At 37.4% G+C, this 18,365-nt stretch overlaps 1 protein-coding gene across 7 annotated transcripts in view; it reads left to right on the forward strand.

Moving 5' to 3' along the window:
- The window catches only part of HELQ (helicase, POLQ like), a 49,636-nt gene that overhangs the window by 21,487 nt on the left and 9,784 nt on the right, over nucleotides 1-18,365 (forward strand). For all 7 annotated transcript variants that reach the window (XM_010358960.2, XM_030915995.1, XM_030915982.1 and 4 more), the window contains 8 exons: nucleotides 2,236-2,377; nucleotides 2,737-2,841; nucleotides 4,596-4,818; nucleotides 6,241-6,398; nucleotides 8,118-8,216; nucleotides 12,452-12,625; nucleotides 16,617-16,730; nucleotides 18,036-18,170. In XM_010358960.2, the coding sequence (XP_010357262.1) occupies nucleotides 2,236-2,377; nucleotides 2,737-2,841; nucleotides 4,596-4,818; nucleotides 6,241-6,398; nucleotides 8,118-8,216; nucleotides 12,452-12,625; nucleotides 16,617-16,730; nucleotides 18,036-18,170 (1,150 nt within the window). The remainder of the gene's footprint in view (nucleotides 1-2,235; nucleotides 2,378-2,736; nucleotides 2,842-4,595; nucleotides 4,819-6,240; nucleotides 6,399-8,117; nucleotides 8,217-12,451; nucleotides 12,626-16,616; nucleotides 16,731-18,035; nucleotides 18,171-18,365) is intronic.

Raw genomic sequence — 18,365 nt, forward strand, 5'->3', positions numbered from 1 at the left:
GTGCCATGTGATTTTTTTCAACTTTACCTTCCATATTAAAAAATCAGTTTTTTGTAATCCCAGCACTTTGGGAGGCAAAGGTGGGAGGATCACTTGAGCCCAGGAGTTTGAGACCAGCCTGAACAACATAGCAAGAACCTCATCTCTATTAAAAAATTTTTAAAAATTAGCTGGGTATGGTAGCATACACTTGTGATCCCAGCTGCTCGAGAGGCTGAGGTGGGAAGATTGCTTGAACCCAGGAGATTGAGGCTGCAGTTAGCTATGATTGTACCACTGCACTCCACCCTGGGTAACAGAGAGACCCTGTCTAAAAAAAAAAAAAAAAAAAAAAAAAAGAAAATCAGAATTTAACTGTATCCATGAACTATTCTCATTCATTATTCAATTCTTCAATATAATGTTCTTTTTTCTTTTTCTTTTTTTTCTTTTTCTTTTTTTGAGACAAAGTCTTGCTCTGTTGCCTGGTGCCCAGGCTGGAGTACAGTGGTATGGTCTCGGCTTACTGTAACTTCTGCCTCCTGAGTTCAAGTGATTCTCCTGCCTCAGCCTCCCAAGCAGCTGGGATTACTGGTGCCCACCACCACACCTGGCTCATTTGTGTATTTTTAGTAGAGATGGGGTTTCACCATGTTGGCCAGGCTGGTCTCGAACTCCTGACCTCAGGTGATCTACCCACCTTGGCCTCCCAAAGTGCTAGATTTACAGGTGTGAGCCACCACACCCGGCCCTTCAAATGTTTTATGAATTTTTAAATTTTTTTTTTATTTCTAAGAACTCTCTTTTGTTCTTTCCTTGTAATAGTCTACTTGGTTTGTTTTGGGTTTTTTGAGACAAAGTCTCGCTCTGTCACCAGGCTGGAGTGCAGTGGCATGATCTCAGCTCACTGCAACCTCCACCTCCCGGCTTCAAGCAATTCTCCTGCCTCAGCTTCCCAAGTAGCTGGGATTACAGGTGTGTGCTACCTCTCCCAGCTAATTTTTGTATTTTTAGTAGAGACAGGGTTTCACCATGTTGGCCAGGATGATCTCGATCTCTTGACCTCGTGATCCACCCGTCTCAGCCTCCCAAAGTACTGGGATTACAGGTGTGAGCCACTGTGCGTGGCCAATAGTCTACTCTTATATTGTGGATATAATACTCTTTGGAATTTTCTGTGAATGCTAATTAGGATTTTTTAAAGTTCTCTTCTGTTCCCTATAGTATCTGGTTTTTGTGGTCATTTATTCTGTATATTCATGTTATGTTTCTTTTATGTTATTAGTTTTCTTCAAGTATTTGGTAATCTTTTCTGCATATTGAGATTTATAAATAAAGAGGAAGTTGATTAGTATAGGTAAACAATAGGTTTTTTTCTTCCCTTTGGATAGGAAAGCTGACTAGCTGACTATAGACTTCTGTATATATGAACATAATTGAAATCACGCTTTTTTTTTTTAAGAGATGAGGTTTCACTGTTGCCCAGGCTGGAGTGCAGTGATGTAATCACGACTCACTACAGCCTCAACCTCCTTGGCTCAAGTGATCCCCCCACCTCAGCCTCCCAAGTAGCTGGGACTACAGGGGCACACCACCATGCCCAACCAGTTTTTTGTTTTGTTTTGTTTTTGGTAGAAACTGCATCTCACTGTATTGCCCAAGCTCGTCTCAAACTCCTGGACTCAAGCAAACCTCCCACATCAGCCCTCCAAAGTGCTGGGATTACAGGCATAAGCCACTGAGCCTAGCCAAAATCACCATTTTTGTAGGTCAAAACCAGCTGAAATCTGCAATTTTATACCGTTCAAAATAACAAAAATTCATAAATAGTTATGTATATGTTAATGGTGTATGGTCACTTTTTAAATTTATGAAGTATAAAGTCAAAACACTTTGGATACTACTGCTACAGATTGATCGTAAGCATTGCAGCTAGACAGACTTGAGTTCAAATGATAGCTCTGGTAATTACTAATTTTTTAGTTTAGGTTAAGTCACTTAACTGAGTTTCATTTAACTCCTTTATAAAAATGTAATTAAAAAGTATATTATTACTAAGAGTTTTGTAAGAATTATAGATAATATATGTAAAAACCTAAGAAATCATAGATTCTTCATAAACACTAAATACCTATTATTTTGTGTTAGTATGTCATTAAATTTAATATCACAAATATATAATGAAATTAAGAATTTTTTGAATTGGTGCTGTTTGCTGTAGAGTGTTACTTTTAATTAATTTTATTAATTCCACAGAGTTATTTTAAGAGCTCCCTATGTTGCTAAGGAATTTTTAAAGAGGAATCAATATAAACAGATGATTGGCAGAGCCGGTCGTGCTGGAATAGATACTACTGGGGAGAGTATCCTCATACTGCAAGAAAAAGACAAACAACAGGTAATACTGAATTTGGTTGGTTGGTTATTTTTGTCTTTTTCTTGGTCTTTGGTCTAGCCCTTTTATGAAATAATCTTTTAAAAATTAATTATTAATTTTCTTTAAATGATGCTCTCTTTCCTATATGGTTAAGAATTAGAAAGAGTGGTTTGAAAATGTATATATTTCAGACAATGAAAAAATATTTTTCCTATTTGTTTTTCATCCATTTTTATGAGGACAAATGTTAAATTCTTTTGTCTTTATTTTTTTGGTCTCCTTCTGGCTCCACAAGATTTATGTAAAGTATAAAATATTTATATTAAATGCCATTTATTTTTAATAATAACCAAAGCATGGTGTTGCTTTGACCTTTATAGGTATTGGAGTTAATAACTAGACCATTGGAAAACTGTTACAGCCATCTTGTTCAGGAATTCACCAAGGGAATCCAAACATTATTTCTCTCTTTGATTGGTTTGAAGGTATTTTTAAAATTTTTTTGTCTTATTACTGTTATCTGAGATAATAGAAGTTAAAAAGTTATGCAGTAACTTTATATGTGCAGCTGTGTAGATTTTATACTAATTTTTTATTTAATCTTTTTCTTTTAATTTTTTTTCTTTTTTCTTTTTTTGTTTTCTCATCCACTTCAGTGATTAAGGTAAATAATTTTTAAAAGATCATGGAATGGTCAGGTGTGGTGACTCACACCTGTAATCCCACCACTTTGGGAGGCTGAAATAGGAGGATCGTTTGAGCTCAGGAGTTCGAGACCAGCCTGGGCAACATAGCAAGACCCCATCTCAAAAAAAAAGATCACTGAATCCTAGTGCTTGGCATGTGGTTGGCACTTAATAAATACTTGAATTAATGAAATTGGCTTTTTTTTCTTAGCAATGGGGTCTTGCTATGTTGGTTAGATTGGTCTTGAACTTTTGGCCTCAAGCAGTGCTCCCACCTTAGCCTCCCAAAGTGCTAGGATTATAGGCATGAGCCACTGCGCCTGGCCTGTTTTTGTTTGTTTGTTTGTTCTTTAACCTGGGACATGGTGATGAAATTAACTTTGGAACTGAGCATGGGTGAACTTACAAGTTGGGGCATCAGTGGAGAATCTGGCTTTGAGAAGCCAAAAGCAGAGGCTGGCCCAGTGGGTTTCAATTACTATGTAAAAAACTTTTTCAGTAGTATGGTAGATAGAGGGATCAAGTAAAGGTTCCCCTGCCCTCCTGCACTCTTCCATCCCCAGTGTTAACTCTAATCATTTAGGTAGGAAATAGTACAAAAACTAAGTACGTTAATAATCCAAAAACCAAGTATCAGTTCTTAAATATCTTCAAAGTATAATTTTAGCTTAATTGAATACTCCATTAAGAATGATTTTTATTAAAGTGAGAAGAAATAGAAAATGTCTGTGCCCCATAATATTTTTCTTACCCCTTACATTGGTTTAACATGAAATTATGACTTAAATTTTCCAGTTGAAATAGCATCAGAATTGTAAGAGAGAGAAATATACTTAATGATTGACTATGTTTTAGTATAACATGCTGATTTCATTGAAATTGACTAATAAAAATTATTCTAATTCAGAGCCAACTCTACATCTGAATACCAAATGGAGGGTTAAGTATTCCTTATGATTGCCATTGTAAGTTGTAAATAGCGAATAACAGGGGGAGAGAAAAAGGCAGTGAAAGAACAAGAAATGGAGACAGGAATATGAGAGACAAAATTAGGTAGAGATCAACTATTTTTAGGTAACATTTTAGGCAAAGTATTGTCTGACCCTGTTTTAGTGGAAATTGTTGTATTTTCCATGCTTTTTTTTTTTTTAATACAACTTTTAGAGCTAAAGGATGTTTTCACAGGTGGGTGGAAAGCAGTGCAGGGAAGAGGCTGAGTGAGAATTAGTGAAAATTGGTTGGGGAGTAAATAGCACAGTTTTGGAGATATTGTGAAAAATTATTTAAAGACCTATTCAAAGGAGTTTTGGAATGAAAAATGTGTACATATTTTCATAAAAAGCATGAATATAATAACTATCATCCCCCTATATTTTTTGTTAATTTTAAATTGCCATTATCAATTTATATATGCAACTGTGTAGATTTAATACTAATTTTTTTATTTAAATAGCTTTGACATATGGAAATGAGTTATCATCTTGATTAATATGCATTCAAGGTGATGCCTTGAGTTAAGGAAAATGCTCCAGTGATGTCCTGAATTGTTTCAGATTGCAACGAATCTTGATGACATCTATCACTTCATGAATGGTACATTTTTTGGTGTTCAGCAAAAGATTTTATTGAAAGAAAAAAGTCTTTGGGAAATAACTGTTGAATCACTTAGATACCTGACAGAAAAAGGACTCCTACAAAAAGACACTATTTGTAAGTCTGAAGAAGAGGTCCAACATAATTTTCATGTTACAAAGTTGGGACGAGCTTCATTTAAGGGTAAGAATTTACCTAAATCTTATTGATCACAGGAAACACATTGGAAAAAATGAAAATTAAATTATACTTTCTTTAGGCTGGGCAGAGTGGCTCACGCCTGTAATCTCAGCACTCTGGGAGGCCGAGGCAGGCAGATCACCTGAGGTCAGGAGTTTGAGACCAGCCTGGCCAATATAGTGAAACCCTGTCTCTACTAAAATACAAAAAAAAAAAAATAGCCAGACATAGTGGTACATGCCTGTAGTCCTAGCTACTTGGGAGGCTGAGGCACGGGACTCGTTTGAACCTGGGAGGCAGAGGTTGCATTGAGCTGAGATCATGCCAGTGCACTCTAGCCTGAGCAACAGAGTGATACTCCGTCTCACAAATAAAAAAATAAAAAATTATACTTTCTTTAAGTTGCGTTTGTAATTTTATATTAATTGCATTAATCTTATTTTATAAGCTGATAAACTCCTTCAACTTTCAAGAGTTGAAAAATGTTTTGAATTATAAGTAATTAAAGTACTGCAGAAGTATATAGAGAATAAGGTGGGCATCCCTCCTTCATGGTCCCCTCCCCAGCGACCATACAACATGCTCTGTTGCCAAGGCTGAAGTGCAGTGGCGCACTCTCAGCTTACTGCAACTTCTGTCTCCTGGGCTCAAATGATTCTCCCACCTCAGCCCCCCAGTAGCTGGGACTACAGGCGCATGCCACCATGCCTGGCTAATTTTTGTCTTTTTAGTAGAGATGAGGTTTCACTATGTTGTCTAGGCTGAGGCTCTTTTTTAATGAAAAATAATACATGTCTGCTGGTAAAAAAAAAAAAAAAACCTAGGAACTCAGAATTTTGCTAAGGAAAGTGCCATACTCCTGTCCCATTTCTACTCTCTCAGGAGCTCCTACTACCAGTTTGATATGTATTCTTCCAAATCTTTTTATGCATATATTTTTCAAATGGAATCATCATTTAAATATTTTTTTCCAAATTGCTTTTCTCAGTATAAAATATCATGAACATCTTATCAGATGAATCTCGTTAAATCTATCTAATTTTTCTTTTAATACTGTAGTTATCTGTAGTGTGGATGTACCATAATTTATTTAACCATTCGATGTTGATGGACATTTGCATTCTTTCTGATTTTTCTTTGTTATAAACAAGGCTGCATGGACATCTCTATGTATTTGGGGGTACATATGGAAATGTTTCTCTGGGTTAGATTCCCCAAAATAGTTGGATCAGAAGGTATGTACTTATTAAGGGTTGATGAGTACTATCAAAATGACCTCCAAAATAGTTATATAATAAGATGTTGTAAGAGATTTTGAAGACTTTTTGCTATATTTAAAAAATTTCTACCCAATACTTTATTTAAAACCATCTCTTTGCCCCTCTGGTAATTGTGAAAGATTGAATATTTGTATCTTTCTTTTAGGAACTATAGATTTAGCTTATTGTGACATTCTCTACAGAGACTTGAAGAAAGGTCTTGAAGGACTTGTGCTTGAAAGCCTTCTTCATCTAATCTACCTAACAACCCCCTATGATCTGATTTCACAGTGTAACCCTGATTGGATGATATACTTCAGGCAGGTGAGAATATAACATTTTTCAACTTAGGCTACTTCGTTTATTAATTATTACATGCTATTTTGTTTTGCTTTGTAAAGATGAGGCTTTGCCATGTTGCCCAGGCTGGTCTGAAACTCCTAGGCTCAAGCGATCGTCCCACGTTGGCCTCCCAAAGTGCTAGGATTACAAGAGTAAGCCACTGTGCCCGGCCTATTATATGCTTTTTATCAAGTGATTATTCACCTTTTTCTCTGTTAAAATATATTTGGAATTGGATATTTTTTCTTTCAGTTTTTAAAAGTTGTAATCTGGCAACAGCATTTATGGTTTGTTTAACTTAACTGTTACTTTTCTCTTAAATATATATAAACATATTTGTTATTGAAAAAATAAAGGTTAAAAAAAAGGATTATCAATGGTCCTGTTTCCCCACAGAAAGTTAATGTTATGATCCCTACATTTTATAATACCTAGAATGCAAAGAAAACAGTGAAAACCATCTCTGATGATTTGAGAGTTTAATTATATGAAAGCTCGGTCAGAGCCAGGTATGATAATACATTAAACCCAATGATATTAATAACTGAAAAGGAATATTTATTTTACAACCCATCACAAAGTAGAACTGTCCATAGTTACTATAAAGCCAAGTGGCAACATACAGTATATTATGATTTTACTGTGAACAGGCTAGCTGTATAAATGTACATTAGGGCTGGGTGTGGTGGCTTATGCCGTAATCCCAGCACTTTCGGAGGCCAAGGTGGGAGGATCACTTGAGGTCTGGAGTTCGAGACCAGCTTGGCCAACACGGTGGAACCCCGTCTCTGCTAAAAGAATACAGAAATTGGCCGGGTGCGGTGGCTCAAGCCTGTAATCCAAGCACTTTGGGAGGCCGAGACGGGCGGATCACGACGTCAGGAGATCGAGACCATCCTGGCTAACACGGTGAAACCCCATCTCTACTAAAAACTACAAAAAACTAGCCGGGCGAGGTGGCGGCACCTGTAGTCCCAGCTACCCGGGAGGCTGAGGCAGGAGAATGGCGTGAACCCGGGAGGCGGAGCTTGCAGTGAGCTGAGATCCGGCCACAGCACTCCAGTCTGGGTGACAGAGCGAGACTCCGTCTCAAAAAAAAAAAAAAAAAAGAATACAGAAATCAGGAGGCTAAGGCAGGAAAATTGGCTTGAACCCAGGAGATAGAGGTTGCAGTAAGCTGAGATCATGCCACTGCACTCCAGCCTGGGTGACAGAATGAGACTGTCTCAAAAAAAAAAAAAAAAAACACATTTTTTAGGCAGAGGTAATGTACATCTTTTAATTGCAGGAAATTAACTTTATTTTTAATGCCATATTTTTAAATCATTACTGTTTGTTTGTTTTTCCTTCATCTCTTCTCAACTTCCTGAGTTTACATTACTCAGGAAGTAAGTTGTTTTTAAGTGGTACTATATAATGCAATTACTCTCAAAACCTTTCCTTCTCCTTCCCCTCAGCCATCCGGTATTGAACATAATCACATAGTCCATGGAAACCACTAGTTGTGGCCATGGCTTTAAGTAATTCTAGAGTATGTTATATCCTAATGATACAACTTTAAAACCTACAATATTTACAAATATATTTATCTTGTTTTTTTGTGTCCTGAATCATGAGAATGTGATATCAAAAGAAATACTGGATTTGGTTCACATGACGGATTTTTTTATGTTTCCATCTATTTGCTTTTTTTCCATGTAGTTTAGCCAACTCAGTCCAGCAGAACAAAATGTAGCTGCCATTCTTGGAGTCTCTGAAAGCTTTCTTGGGAAGAAAGCATCAGGTCAAGCCATCAGAAAGGTACCACATTCTTTTTTTCTTTCTAAATAATAAGTTCAATCAACACTTAGTTTACTCACTAAGTTCACTCAACAAAATTAATACCATGATATTGATCTTTTTTGGTTTAGATTTTTTCCTTTAAATTAATATAATTCTCATTTTACTACTTAAAACATACCTGAGCACCCAAAATGTATGAATATTTTTAAACAACATTTATTTCTGGGTGGTGTGATGGCCTTTTTTTGGGTAGCATGAAATGTTTTCATAATATTACACAATCGTGATATAAGTTCATTTCAAAGGAGGAAATACATTTTCTAGAAACTTCATATTAGGCTTTCTATTTGGTATCAAGGATTCTAAGATATGACAGGTCTGGGTTTTTTGTTATTGCTTTTGTCATCCTCAGAGAACTCCTAGTCTAGCACTTATATTACATAAAGCATTTTAGAAGGTTAAAGGGGATAAGCTAATACTCATATATTTTGGTGTTTTAAAATTCAGTCAGCAGGCATGAAGCAAGTTATCAAATGCATACACTAACTTTAGGAGAAATTGAAGTAATTCTTTGGTAACCATACCTTCAATTTCCTTAAGAGAATGTTTTTTTCTCCCTTGTAATACACTTTTTTTTTTTCATTTAAAATTTTCTTTGGCAGTTCAATTTACATTGAAACCTAATTAGCTACCATTTTCCCCCACACCTCTTTTTTTTTTTTGAGGTGCAGTCTCACTCTGTCGCCCAGGCTGCAGTGCAGCAGCGTGATCTTGGCTCACTGCAACCTCCGCCTTCCAGGTTCAAGCGATTCTCCTGCCTCAGCGACCTGAGTCACTGGGATTACAGGCGCCTGCCACCACGCCTGGCTAAGTTTTGTATTTTTAGTAGAGACGGGGTTTCACCATGTTGGCCAGGCTGGTCTCAAACTCCTGACCTCAGGTGATCCACCCACCTCGGCCTCCCAAAGCACTGGGATTACAGGTATGAGCCACTGCACCCAGCCTCCCCTATACCTTTTAAATTTGCGTAGACAGTACAGATTTCATTTTGTAAAATGGGAAGATGACGTTTACTTACACTTAAATTGATGGTGCGGTGTCCCATGCATCACTGTGTCATAAAATCAAAAATATCATGCCGGGCACAGTGGCTCACGCCTGTAATCCCAGCACTTTGGGAGGCTGAGGCGAGTGATCACGAGGTCAGGAGTTTGAGACCAGCCTGACCATCATGGTGAAACCCCGTCTCTACTTAAAATATAAAAAATAGCTGTGTGTGGTGTCGGGTGCCTGTAATTCCAGCTACTCGGGAGGCCGAGGCAGGAAAATCTCTTGCACCTGGGAGGCGGAGGTTGCAGTGAGCCAAGATTGCACCATTGCATTCCAGCTTGGGCAACAGAGACTTCGTCTAAAAAAAAAACAAACCACAAGCCCAGCACAGTGGCACACACCTATACTCCTAGCTTCTCAGGAAGCTGAGGCGAAAGATTTACTTGTACTCAGGAGTTTGAGGCTAACCTGGGCAACATAGTGAGACCTTGTCTCAAAAATAAAAATAAAAGTATCTCTAGTACTTAAGCATTCACATTATCACAATTTTTAGATTGGGTCTTTTACTTTGGAAATGGCTGTGCTGTTTAGACCTCCAAAATACTGAATAAAAATATTTCTTAAAACAAACCTTTTATATCAAACTCTAAAATGTAAAATAAAAACAATATTATTAATTTGGAACTCATTATCAAATAATAAACATGCAAAAATCTTATTAGAATAATGCATCTTTTTAAGCTTGAATCCAGAGTTTATTTACGTTACATTTAATGTAATATAGGCAACAAAAATTTACCAAATTGATACATATTTAAAATAGTATGAACATGAATTTATCTTTATTACAAATGGATTAATTACTAGTTTAATGTTTTGGAGGTATAATTTTTTAAAACTCTACAGAACATATTTAAATGCTTAAAATCTAATTGATTTCTCCACACTGAAAAAGAGCCCCCCATCCACCTTTTTTTAACATTTCTTGATATCTTGCAAAAGTTTTTTTTTTTTTTGAGACGGAGTCTTGCTCTTGTCGCCCAGGCCAGAGTGCAATGGCACAATCTCAGCTCACTGCAACCTCTGCCCCGCAAGTTCAAGCGATTCTCCTGCCTCAGCTTCCCAAGTAGTTGGGAGTACAGGCGCCCGCCACCACACACAGCTAATTTTTGTATTTTTAGTAGAGACGGGGTTTCACCATGTTGGTCAGGCTGATCTTAAACTCCTGACCTCAGGTGATACACCTACCTCAGCCTCCTAAAGTGCTGGGATTATAGGCGTGAGCCACCTATAATGCCCTGCCACAAAAGATCTTGAAATTGGCATAAATCATTATGTTTTGCCATATAATAATTATATCATTTTTCTTGGCTTAGGAAATACATTCTAAGCAAAAACCTACATTGACTCAATTTATAGTTAGTACTGAATATGCACTAAAATTGGGAAATTAAATAGCTTTCTTTTCCTACTTGATATTCAACTGTCATACTTTTTCAGCTTAATGCTTTTAAAAAAGTGATCCAATATCAACCTGCAGAATCTGTAACTCATACATCCTTCAATCTGTCACCATAAGTTCTCATCTCATTCTTTTACTATGATGGAGGATATAATTTTATATTTTATTTTATTTTTTATTATTTTACAATGTTTTTTTAAATAGAGACAGGGTTTCACCATGTTGCCCAGGCTGGTCTTGAACTCCTGAACTAAAGATATCCTCCTGCCTTGGCCTCCCAAAGTGCTGGGATTACAGGTGTGAGCTACCACTCCCAGCCTTTAATTTTATTTTTTATATCTACTTTTTCTTTTTTAAGTTCATCGTTTTTTCCTCAATTTTAAGAATTAATTAGTTTCTAAGCTTGATACTAGTTATGAAATCCTTTATGCACAAATATGGTCATTAGGCACCACAGGCAAAAGCAAGTACACAGAATCAAAATCAACTACAGGAAGCATTTTTCTATCTCTTTCAGGTGTTTTAGCTTGGACCCTGTGGAAATAATAGGATCTAATATTTACTCTTAGTTTATAATATAGACAAGCTTATTAACATATTTATCTAAAGTGCATTTGTCTAGTTTATAATAATAATCACACACACATACAATTTACAAATACCAAGTAACTGTAAAGGTCTCTGTCCCCAACTCCCTCCTTTCCTGTATTCATTTTCTACAACTGCCATAATAAATTACCACGAATGGTTGGCTTAAAACAACAGAAATTTATTCTCCCACACTTCAGGAGATGAGAAGTCCAAAATCAAGGTATAAGCAATGTTGATTCCTTCAGGAGCCTCTGAGAAAAAAGCCATCCATGCCTCTCTCCTAGCTTCTGGTGGTTACTGGCAGTCCTTGGTGTTCCTTAGCTTATAGATGCATCCCTCCAATCTCAGCCTCCATCTTCACATTGCTGCCTTCTCTGTATCTCTCTGTGTCTTCTCCTCTTATAAGGACACTAATCATTGAATTTAGAGCCCACTGTAAATCCAGGATGATTTCACCTAGAGATACTTAACTAATTGTATCTGCAAATATCTTGTTTCCAAGTAAGATCACATTCACAGGTACCAGGGGTTAGGATTTGTACATTTCTTTTTGTGGAGTGATGGAGAGGGGGTACAATTCCTTCCCTGTAGAAGGAAGTTTAATTTATATTGGAAATAATTTGGTTTATCTTTTAACTTTTATTTATTTTTATTTTTATTTTTTTGAGACAGGGTCTCACTCTGTCGCCCAGGCTGGAGTGCAGTGGTGCTATCTTGGCTCCCTGCAACCTCTGTCTCCTGGGCTCAAGTGATCCCTTAGCCTCCCAAGTAGCCAGGACTATAGGTGCACACCACACCACACACGGCCACATTTTTTGTTAGTCTTTTTGTAGAGACGGATTTTTGCCATGTTGCCCAGGCTGATCTCAAACTCCTGGGCTCTTGCAATCCATCTGCCACAGCCTCCCAAAGTGCTGGGATTACAGGCATGAGCCACTCTGCCTGGCCTTATCTTTTTTTTATAGTTGGAAAAATGATAATAAATTTGAATTAATCTGAAGTACATCTGTTAGAAATTAGTTTTGTTTCTATGGAATTATTCTATCCTTGCTATTCTGTAATACAACTTCAGTTTTCCTTTTGTCCAATTTTAATAACATACATTTTTAGCAGGTCTAGTAAATGAATTTATTTGATTGTGTCTTTCTAGAAGGTGGACAAGGACGTTGTCAACAGGCTATATCTGTCTTTTGTTCTTTATACCTTGCTCAAAGAGACCAACATTTGGACTGTATCTGAAAAATTTAATATGCCTCGAGGATATATACAAAATCTTCTCACTGGAGCTGCCTCATTCTCATCTTGTGTGTTACATTTCTGTGAGGTAATTTCATTGAATATATGATATGTACTTTGTGCATCTTCTGGTTTTAACTGTTACTAAACTAATAAGCCAGTTAGTATGTCAGCATTTTCTCCTTGTTGACATATTCTGTTATTACGAAGCACTAAAAAACTATTTAAAATGTACCTTTGTCTTTATCTGTTTATGAAAGTACTATTATGTACTTATAGTAACAATACAAAAATTACTGAGTCAACTAAAACACATAATGAAAAGTGTCTTTTTAACCCAACTGTTAAAGCCACCATTAATAGTTTCAGGTATTCGGAATTAACTGTTAAAAAACAACCTATTGATGTAGATTCCGTGTGAATGTCTTTCACCTGAGTAATAAAAATGTCAGGTGTTTGGTTACTAAATTACCTATATCCAACAGCTACCTGCGACTATGTAGTACCATATTCTCTTTTTAAAAAAATTTAGGCTGGGCGCGGTGGCTCATGCCTGTAATCCCAGCACTTTGGGAGGCCGAGGCAGGCAGATCACGAGGTCAGGAGATGGAGACCATCCTGGCTAACACGGTGAAACCCCGTCTCTACTAAAAATACAAAAAATTAGCCAGGCGAGGTGATGGGCGCCTGTAGTCCCAGCTACTCAGGAGGCTGAGGCAGGAGAATGGCGTGAACCTGGGAGGCGGAGCTTGCAGTGAGAGGAGATCGCACCACTGCACTCCAGCCTGGGCGACAGAGCGAAACTCTGTCTCAAAAAAAAAAAAAATAAAAATAAAAAAATTTAATTTTGAATGGATGCCATGGCTCCCACCTGTAGTCCTAGCGCTTTGGGAGGCTAAGGCAGGTGGATCACTTGAACCCGAGAGTTCGAGACCAGCCACTTGAGCAATGTGGCAAAACCCTGTCTCTACAAAAAATAACAAAAATTAGCCAGGCATGGTGGCACACGCCTGTGGTCCCAGCTACTTGAGTCTCACTCTGTTGCCCAGGCTGGGAGTGTAATGGAGCAATCCAGGCTCACTGCAGCTTTGACCTCTGGGGCTCAGGCGATCCTTCTGCCTCAGCCTCCTGAGTAGCTGGGATTACAGACATGTGTCACCACACCTGGCTAAATTTTTTTTGTTTTTTTGAGATAGAGTCTCAGGCTGGAGTGCAGTCGTGCAATCTTGGCTCACTGCAACCCCCAGCTCCCGGATTCACGCAATTCTCCTGCCTCAGCCTCTAGAGTAGCTGGGATTACAGTCACACAACACCACTCCCAGCTAATTTACGTAATTTTAGTAGAGATAGGGTTTCACCATATTGGCCAGACTGATCTCGAACTCCAGACCTCAAGTGATCCGCCCGCCTGGGCTTCCCAAAGTTTTGGGATTACAGACATGAGCCACAGCGCCCAGCCAGTTTTTAAAATTTTTTTGTACAAATGGGGGGTTCTCACTATGATGCCCAAACTGGTCATGAACTTCAAGGCTGACGTGATCCTCCAGGTTGGCCTTCCAAAGTGCTAGGATTACAGGCATGAGCCACCACGCCTGGCCCCATATTCTCTTGATTGCCACTGTAATTTATTATATTTGCTTCCAGTGTCAGGCAACTATTTAAAGTTTTTACATCAAATGTATATTTTATAGAACAATTTAAGAAGAAAACCTTATTCTGGCCATATGCATTTGCAATGGATTTAAGACTTTATTAAAATAAGCTTTCAGAATTCCTTTAAATAGCACAATAAAGCTTACCAGACATTTACATCCAGATAATTTTTTGTGTGTTTATAATATAAGCCATTTTTGCTGCATTTAAATTTCTTCTTATTGGATAGCATAATAATCCTTTCCATGTTTGTTTCCAAGTCAATTTTTAAAAACTTTTTCCCATGAATTGTTTTCTAAACTTAAAATTTACTTCATTTTCCCTTTCTTAAACCTTCATATTCTGTATATGCATGTGGCAATTAATTCTATTATATGTGCTAATGAAGGGAGTAAATAATTCAAAAATACTTGACTTTGGATTAAATGATAATTGTTCTAACAAATTTAGCTTTCTAAATGTCTTTTGTTCTAACAAATTTAGCTTTCTAAATGTCTTTTACTTGTGCTGATTTTTAAATGTTGGTTTATACCCCCTGAGCACATGCTAGTTAAACAGAAGACAAAAATTATGGGTAATAAGAAGGAACTAGCCTTTAAAATGTATTTTCTTAGGTTTTCTATGTGTGTGGTTTTTTTATATTTAAAGATGCTCTCCCTAATATTTTTTCCCTTTGTTTTCATTGTGACTATGAGGACTTGAGCCTTATAGAATTGTTCAAGTAAAAAACTCTATAAAGCATCAAGAAACACAGCAATAATTTGATGGCTAATCCTAAGAAAAATCTAGCTGACAATTTGTGCTCTAATTAATTTACTTCATTTTTTTATATCATAATTATAGAATTACATATAACATAAATATTATATAATTATATGATATATATTACATGTATATAATTTTTCAAATTATTATCAATAGAGACAGGGGTCTTGCTGTGTTGCCCAGGCTAGCCTCAAACTTCTGGACTCAAGCAGTCCTCCCACCTTGGCCTCCCAGAGTGCTAGGATTACAGGCATGAGCCACCACATCTGGTCTACTTTCAATATTTCAGGACAGAGGTGTTCAATCTTTTGGCTTCCCTGGGCCACACTGGAAGAAGAATCGTCTTGAGCCACACATAAAATACACTAAAAATAGCTTATGAGCTAAAAAAAAAAAAAAATCTCATGATGTTGTAAGAAAGTTTACAAATTTGTTTTGGGTGACGTTCAAAGCCATCCTGTGCCGCATGTGCTCTGTGGGCCACAGGTTGGACAAGTATTTTTTATTTTAAAAAGTTATAAACGCTGTGAAATGGTACATTAATTGTCTTAGCTAAGATGCTTTTAACTACAAGTTACAGAAAAACCCATCAAGGTTTAAACAATAAGAAAAAATAATTATTTTATATAACAGGCATGCCAAAACTAAGGCAGCTTCAGGGTTGATTGATTTAATAGTTCTGTTCAAGGTTTTCTTCTTTTTACTCTACCATCTTCATTACGTTGATTTCGTTCTTTTTTTTTTTTTTTTTTTTGAGACAGAGTCTCGCTCAGTCGCCCGGGCTGGAGTGCAGTGGCACGATCTTGGCTCACCGCAAGCTCTGCCTCCCGAGTTCACGCCATTCTCCTGCCTCAGCCTCCTGAGTAGCTGGGACTACAGGCGCCCGCCACTATGCCCCGCTAATTTTTTTTGCATTTTTAGTAGAGACAGGGTTTCACTATGTTGGCCAGGATGGTCTCGATCTCCTGACCTCGTGATCCGCCTGTCTCGGCCTCCCAAAGTGCTGGGATTACAGGTGTGAGCCACCGCACCCGGCGACATTGATTTCTTTCTTAGTGGTCACAAGAGGCTAGCTAATGCTGTTCCATTCATCATGTATTTTCACAGTGATATCCAAAGGCTAGAAAGGGATCTTTTAAATAAAATAAACTACTATAATAGAATATTGCAAATATATATGACAAAATACTATATTTAATTCTCATTTATCCATCTAGCTTGAACAGTTACTGACTCATGACTTCCAGTATTTTTATTATTGTATTGTTGCATTGAACATCATGTTATATTTGAATATTTCCATATTTAATATTCATCTTCAGGATAAATTCCCAGATGTAGGAATTGTTTTTAGTCACTTGGGAAAGAAAAACTGTGCATTTGCTTCCAGGTATTTTGATTAAAATGACCAGAACTCTTTTTATTGACTTATTCTTCAATTTTCAGTCTTGTCCTCATCCTAAAACCAGTTCCTCAGATTCCTCAGGGTCCTCACCATGTTTCTTCACATCCATTTTGCTTAGAATCATCTTTCATCTGTGGCTTAACTCAAGTTCCAGAACTTACATAAGGAACATTCTCTCTGAGCCCCCTGTCACACAAACCAAACTTTGAAATAACTTATAAAATTAAAATTGTATATGTTTCTTTGTGTTCTATAGGAGCTTGAGGAGTTTTGGGTTTACAGAGCCCTTTTGGTAGAACTTACGAAGAAGCTGACTTACTGTGTAAAGGCAGAACTAATCCCTCTCATGGAAGTTACTGGAGTTTTAGAGGTCAGTAGCTTGCGGTTTCCCAATTGAAATTATGTCAATTAATACAGAAGCCAGGTTTTATTATTTTGTGAAGTCTTATTACAGGGGAAGTGATAGCAAGAGCTTTATTGCTCATTTGTCATGGGAGTCTTTTATTTAAAACAAATAGCTGCTATGGCCTTTCGGAAATTCACTGTTATTAGATGGCATACCTGATGAAAAATCTCAGTTGTAAAAAAAAAAAACCATAGCAGGAAGGGTGGGGGTGACTGTCTCCAAGTATGTTGTGCTACCAATTGTCCTTAACACTTGCTCCTTCCTCCAATCCTTTGAAGAATTACCTTCTGTCAGTTTGGACTCAGTGCTTGTTTAAGGTAATGGTGATTCAGTGGCAGCAAGGGTCATTTGTATTTTTTCTAAGAGAGTAAGAAGAAAGGGTTCACAGCTGGTTTTCCGGCTTTCTATTTTCAGCCAACCCTCAACTTCAGTTTATTCTCTATTCTTCAGTTCTTGAGTCAGAGGAGTTCTACTTAGGATACACGCGCGCGCGCGTGCGCGCGCACACACACACACACACACACACACACACACACACACACACACACAGAGACACCAGTGGTCCCCTGAGTAGATGGTGAGAACATTGAAAGATATTGGACTTGGCCGGAGGGGGTGGCTTCTGCTGTAATCCCAGCACTTTGGGAGGCCAAGGTGGGTGGATCACTTGAGGTCAGGAGTTCAAAACCAACCTGGCCCACATGATGAAACCCCATCTTTACTAAAAATACAAAAATTAGCCAGGTATGGTGTCATGCGCCTGTAATCCCAGCTACTTGGGAGGCTGAGGCAAGAAAATTTTGTGAATGTGGGAAGTGGAGGTTGCCATAAGCCAAGATTGTACCATTGCACTCCAGCCTGGGCAACAGAGCAAGACTCTATCTCAAAAAAAAAAAAAAAAAAAAAAGGAGAGAAAAGAAAAAAGAAAGAAAGAAAGATACTGGACTGGAACATTTTACTTGAGAATATGAGATGATGCCACCAATCTAAGTGCCTTAACATGCTTCTATTGTTGATTGCAGCACACATCAGTTGACTCAAGCTGGATAGAACTATAGTTATCTTGTGTCAGTTTGGAACCACCCAAATGCATTTTTAAAAATTCCTCAGGATTCTCATGTCTTATCTCTTCATATTTACTTTATTATCTTTTTATCCCAGTTTATCCCAGTCTCTTACATTTAGTTTTTGTTCTTTTCAGTAAAGTGCTTACTTTTCTTTTTTCTAATCCCAAATTATTATCCTACTGATTTTTGCAACACTTTTCAGGGTCGAGCAAAACAGTTATACAGTGCAGGTTACAAAAGTCTAATGCACTTAGCTAATGCAAATCCGGAAGTGCTCATAAGGACAATTGATCATTTATCAAGACGTCAAGCCAAGCAAATTGTTGCGTCAGCAAAGGTAAGCAAACAAACCATTTTTTAACCTTAATAATCTTGTGTATTGTTATTTGCTTGTGTTGTAGACATCAGAACAAAAACATTTAACATTGCATAACTGTTTATTTCTATAGATACAAAAGTACATACTCATATTTGTGAGTCAAAATAGTGCATCTGTTATGACAAGCCTTGCTAAACAGAGAAATGACTTGCT

This window comes from Rhinopithecus roxellana, chromosome 2 (assembly GCF_007565055.1).
Source record: "Rhinopithecus roxellana isolate Shanxi Qingling chromosome 2, ASM756505v1, whole genome shotgun sequence".
Classification (NCBI taxonomy): domain Eukaryota; kingdom Metazoa; phylum Chordata; class Mammalia; order Primates; family Cercopithecidae; genus Rhinopithecus; species Rhinopithecus roxellana.